Raw genomic sequence first — 5,345 nt, 5'->3', positions numbered from 1 at the left:
TTACCACTCAGGCAGAAAAATGGGTGGAATTCACTGATAATTGAATTGATAATTTTGTCTCTGGTCAAATGGACTGTGGGGGTGGAGGGTGAGCACATCTGAGAGTGAAGGGATGAAGTAGCCAAAGGATTAAAAGCTGGGTTGATCTGGCACCCTAGGGCTGTAGGATTCTCTTAATTCAAGAATAGCTCAGCTCAGAAAAGAATGAAGCCCCCAGACAGGCTCTATCCTTTCCTTAGCAGAGAGGAGTTGTTGGGGAGGAGAGATGGGAGCACAGCAGGCTTTTCGTACTCCAGCGTCTACCCAAGATCGCCAGAAAGAGTAAAAGCTTTTGGGTTGGGAGTTTAGGGAGTAAAGTGTGTGTGTGGGGGGGAGTTTCACCCATTCCCCACTTTCCCCATCACAGGATCATACTTTCCTCACCACCCTCCTAGCTCCACCACCTGCCCCCCGCCCCAAAAAGCCATGGAAGTTTCATCTGGAAGGAGAGTTAGGGAAAAGGGGCTGTGGCCAGTGCTTGACTAGATGGTAAATGGGCTGCTGTGGGAAAAGCAGCCTCTGGCAAGCACCCTCTCCTTACTGGGCTTGGCCCTGCCCATCAACGGTCTAGCTGAATGCTGAGTCCCTTTTGGGCCTGACAGCATGTGATTCTCATACAGATGCATAGGCACTGGCTGGAGCCTCTGTGATACCCAAAGCTCTGGGTGTTCACAAACAGCACTGAAATACTGCAGTCTTTTGCTGCTGTTGCTACTGCCTGGAGCTCCCTCTAGTTGCCAATTCTATTTCACCTCTTGGATGCCTTTCCAAACGGTGCTGATAAGCTGAGGTGCCGCCATTCTGGGGTTGGGGAAAAAAGCACTGGCTTTGGAGCCAGACAGATCTGAGTTTGACCCTGTCTGTTCCTAGCTGGGTTACCCAGCAAGTTATGTACTTTGCTTCCGCATGCCGCACTCAGGATTGTGAGGACTGAGGAGGACAATGTATGCACAATGTTTAATACCTAAGCCTCTCAACCACTCTGAAAGTTCCAGAAACATCTTGAACCCTTAGGTCAGCTGTGATTAAATTCATTCGTTAATTCAGTACATATTTATTGAATGCCTACCACGTGCCAAAGTGCCTGACGGTAGGTGTGTAATGATGCCATGAGCGTGAGGATCTCCCTTCTCTTCTGGCACATATACTCCTGGGGGAGTGGGTGGGGAAATGGTCAGGAGCTTGGATGGCAGATTCAGTAAGCTTTTAGCACAATAATTTTAATTGCAAAAATAAACAGTTTTGTCAACTGCTTGAGAGTAGCGTCTGCTTTACAAAAATTAACGACAACAAAAAAAGGAAATAACCCCAAAGCAAAACGTTACAACCAACGGCTGCTGAAAACGACATTGCTGTACAAAATCCCGCGCGAGACCAGCTCGGCTCTGCCCCTGCCCGTCTCTGGGGGTCTAGGAGAGGGCGTGGGGCGTGCGCCATTACAAAAGAGTGTCTTAAGTCCCAGGGAAGTGCCTACTCAGTGGGTGGCCTGAGAGAACTTCCCTCCAAAGCGCGGCTGACTCGGAAGACAGCGCCCGGACCGCGGGAGCTGTCCATGGAGCTAGTGCTGTACGGAGAGTGTGCGGCGGGCGCTTCAAGGGAACTAGAAGCCGGACCAGAGGCCCGCCCTAGGGCGTGCCGGAAAAAAGTGGGCAGAGGAGCGGGGAGGGGTGGGCAGGTTTTCTCGTGCGCGCCGGACTGCGGCGCCCCAATGTGCAAACCCATTTAACCCTCACAGCGCAGCGAAGGAGAGGCCCAACGAGTAAAAGCCAAGGCCCTTGAGCCGCTCCTCGGCGCGCGCCTTCTGCTTGAGGTGCACCTTGCTGTGCCGTTTCTTCTCATCGCTGCGCGCGAAGCGACGGCCGCACACGTCGCAGGCAAAGGGCTTCTCGCCTGTGTGGGTGCGCACGTGTGTGGTAAGGTGGTCGCTGCGGCTGAAGTTGCGGAGGCAGATGCGGCACTGGAACGGCTTGTGGCCCGTGTGGATGCGCAGGTGGCGGTTGAGCTCGTCAGAGCGCGCAAAGCTGCGCACACAGCTCTCCACCGGGCAAGCAAATGCCTTGGCGTGCGGCCGAGGGCAGAAGCAGCGTGCGCTGCACTTGCCGCCCCGGCGCCCCTTGCGCCGCGCCTTGGCTGTGGGGAATGGGACCGGCGGCGGTCCTGGAGGCTCAGGCACACCACTGCTCCCGGGGAGGTCCGCCACCAGAGGTTTCGGGAAGTCCGCCCCGGCGCTGCGAAGGCCCAGCGGGGAAAGCTCAGGCTGCGTACCATCTAGAAACTCTCCGCCTTCGCCGCTACTCCCTCCCTCCCCACTAGTAGGGGTCAGGAGCCCCGGGAGGCTCTCGGTTCCCTCCCCTAAGTCACCCGGGGCCAGCGGGAAAGCATCGTAGGCCCCCGTGGTGTACAGTCTGCTGGAAGGGCCAGCCGGCAGCTCCGCGGGGCAGCTGATGGACAGCAGGTCTTCAATCTTGGCCCCCATCGGGGGGAAACGGGCCTCCGGGGCGCCCTGGTAGCCTCCCTGTGACCCACAGCTCGCTGGCGCCCCGGCTGAGAGCAGCTCCCATGGAGCGTAGGGACCTTTGAAGGCCGAGGCAGTGTCCAGCGCAGGAGAAGCCGGAGGAGCCCGGAGGCCGGGCTTAACGTCGGGTGGGGAGAGATGAGGCTCATACAGGCACTGTGAGGGGGCGCCCGCCGAGGGTGAGGCCTCCCAGAACGCCTCTGGGAAGACGGTAGCGCCCAGATCCGGGGAGAAAAGGTCTGGCGGTCCCGGCAGCAAGGCGTCGGAGCCTGCGGGAAAAGAGGCGTCCAGAGGAGACCGGGATGCTGCCGCCTCAGCGCCCGGGAAAGGTGCCAGGCCTAGGATGCCCGACATGAGGTTGAAGAGTGCCTCCGGATCGTGCGGGTGTTCGGGTACTGCCTGGATGAAGAAGCTACCACTGTAGCTGAGGCCGGGAGGAGGCGTCGGCGCAGGCCCCTCCAGGAAGCAGGAGTCGGCTAAGTCCCCCCCGGCGCCGCAGCTGCTCAAGGCCCAGCTCAAGAAGTCACCTGCTGAGGAGGGAGCAGGAATCAGCTCCGCGCACATCAAAGGACGTGCCTCGGAGCCCGCAGCCCCTACGCAAGAAGCCCTTGGTGCGCACTGGCACACACAAAGTGCCTTTTGCACATTCTGATCCAGCCGGAGCCAGCATACTCCCCAAGACGCACATACAAACATGCACACGCAAAACACACGTGCAAAGGCAAAAGGACGCCTTGATACACGCACAGGTTCCTGCGGAGGCGCTGGAGGCCTGGTGGGGGTGGCATTGGGGGTGCGCACACACAGGACCCCGAATCTCCTTCCGCCCCTAGCCCCACAGCTCCAGCGTCCCAGTCCCTGCCTGTTCTCTGGCACCTTGCGTCCCCGCGCTGCGCCGCCGTCTGAGCACCCCTGGCCGCGCTCCTTACCTCCGGGATAGCCGGCGGCTGCGGGTGGGTCCCTGGCGGGCAGCCGGGTCAGTTCGGTACTGGATTCAGAGCAACAGCCCTCGGTGGACTTTACCAGGAGCGCGTCGGGGCCAGAAAACTCGCTAAGGTGGAGCATGGTTCGGCTGCGGCTGCGGGGCTCCGGGGGCCTCGCCCGCTGGGCTTGGGGGCGCACGGATGGCCGGGAGGCCGACAGTCGGGGCGCCCAGCGCCTCGCAGACCTAGGCTCTCGGGCTCCTGGCTCCGGGCTCTCACCTCTAGGAAAGGGTTGGGGGTGGTGGTGGCCGAGGCGCCCTTGCTCGCTGGGACCCGCCTCGGGTGGCGGTTCCTCGCCTGTCCAAAGCGCAGCCGGGCTCCCCCAACCCGCGGCCCCCCCACTTATATAGCAGCGGCGGCGCTGGCTCAGGGCTTCCGACTCCCAGGGCCACTGCCATTTCGGGAGGCCCCGGCCCAGCCGCCGTGACGTAAATGCCCAAACATGGACACAGGATGTGTACCGGGGACTCCCGAAAAGGAAAACTCGGGCTGTGACGTCTTCGCCACAGCCGCCGCCGGGCCCGCGCCGATGCGTGCGCGCGCACTCGCTGAGCGTGGAGCACCGTGCGCGCCGGGACCGCGGGTGCGCCTGGCTGGGGCGCTGCGTTGCGTGGGTCCGGACGTCAAGTAAGTGTACTTCTCTCTTGGAGGGAGAGGCCGAAGGACGGTTAGGAAAAACAGTGGGCTTAGGGTTTCCACAGTTTGGGTTCGAATCCTCTCTCTGCCACCTTCTAGCTCTGTCATTTCATCTCCCCGAATGTCAGTTTCCTCACCTGTGAAATGGAGATACGTACGTCTACTTCATAAATTAGCTATAAAGATTAATTGGGTTAGAGCATATGAAATTCTAGGCACGGGGCACTCAATAAACCGTAGGGATTATTGCCATTATTCATTATTTGCTCACATCTGTGTGTTTTTCATATTCTTAATAGTCTTTTGTTGTTTAGCTTGTTCTAGGAAAAATAACTTATTTAAATTAAAAAGGATCATATCGTGAGAGAAAACGTCAATTAGCACAGAAAGGTATATTATAAGTTGAAAATTAAAAGTCTCCCTTTTCTCTACTCACCTCCCTCCTGAGGTAGCCACGTCTAAATTTCCTGTGTATTCTTTAAGAAAAAAAGTATGCATATTGCAAGCATACACACTGTCCTGCAGTAGAATTTTCCCCCGCTTATAATAGCTGAGCGATTGCTCCATGTCCAAACAGAGAGGTTGGTCATTCTTTTCTAAGGCTGTATAGTACTCCACTGTAAGGGAGGTAAGTTTGTCCCCTATCCATTAACGTATAGGAAGTTTCCGACCTTTTGCTTGTCATCGTTGTTGTAGTCCATGAGTAAATAAATGTGAATATATCTGTGGGATAAATTCCAACGAGTGTAACTCTGGATCAAAGAGTATGTAAAATTTTGATACAACTGGCAATTGTCCTCCAGAGAAGTAGGGCCAATTCCTGCTCCCTCTTCTCTCACCTACAGGGTGTGAGATGCTTGTGTAGTAAACTTTTTTTCCTACCTTTGTATAAATGGCTTTACTCTAGGGGTGTTGTTCCCAGGAACACACGGAGAAGCTACAGGCTATATTTCCCTGGAATCAGTTCCTGGAATAATTGGGCTGCTTCTGACAAACTTAAAAAATATATTTCATACCCTTATGGAAGCCGTGGATATTGGCTGCAGAAGGCTAGTCAACCCCTGCAAAGAAGCCTGCCTACTCTCCTGATCTCATCTCTCTTCTGCTACGGTTTTCCCTTTGTTTTATCTTCTCATCTTTAAAATTTTTTTCATTTTATTTTGTGTTATAGT

The 5,345-nt window shown here is 56.1% G+C and overlaps 1 protein-coding gene across 2 annotated transcripts; it reads right to left on the bottom strand.

Moving 5' to 3' along the window:
* Window positions 1-1,238: 1,238 nt before the first annotated feature.
* On the bottom strand, window positions 1,239-4,095 carry EGR4 (early growth response 4). 2 transcript variants are annotated; one of them, XM_065891261.1, is made up of 2 exons: window positions 3,484-4,095; window positions 1,239-3,081 (listed from the first exon to the last, which is right to left on the bottom strand). In XM_065891261.1, the coding sequence occupies exons 1-2, from the start codon at window positions 3,617-3,619 to the stop codon at window positions 1,769-1,771; spliced, it is 1,449 nt and encodes a 482-aa protein (XP_065747333.1). In that variant the 5' UTR covers window positions 3,620-4,095; the 3' UTR covers window positions 1,239-1,768. The 2 variants fall into 2 exon arrangements, with proteins under 2 accessions (XP_065747333.1, XP_065747332.1); XM_065891260.1 differs by having other exon boundaries at window positions 1,769-3,084; window positions 3,484-3,935.
* Window positions 4,096-5,345: the final 1,250 nt, after the last annotated feature.

The sequence above is a fragment of the Phocoena phocoena genome, chromosome 14 (genome assembly GCF_963924675.1).
Source record: "Phocoena phocoena chromosome 14, mPhoPho1.1, whole genome shotgun sequence".
NCBI lineage: Eukaryota > Metazoa > Chordata > Mammalia > Artiodactyla > Phocoenidae > Phocoena > Phocoena phocoena.
The sequence above is the reverse complement of the archived record's forward strand: the minus strand, read 5'-3'. Positions and strand labels throughout refer to the sequence as shown.

Bases quoted from the DNA above. Each gene is read 5' to 3' on its own strand.
- EGR4 (XM_065891260.1), bottom strand. From the start codon at position 3,619: ATGCTCCACCTTAGCGAGTTTTCTGGCCCCGACGCGCTCCTGGTAAAG. The intron at 3,085-3,483 runs GTAAGGAGCGCG...CTCCCTCCTCAG, and splicing joins AGCCGCCGGCTATCCCGGAG to CAGGTGACTTCTTGAGCTGG.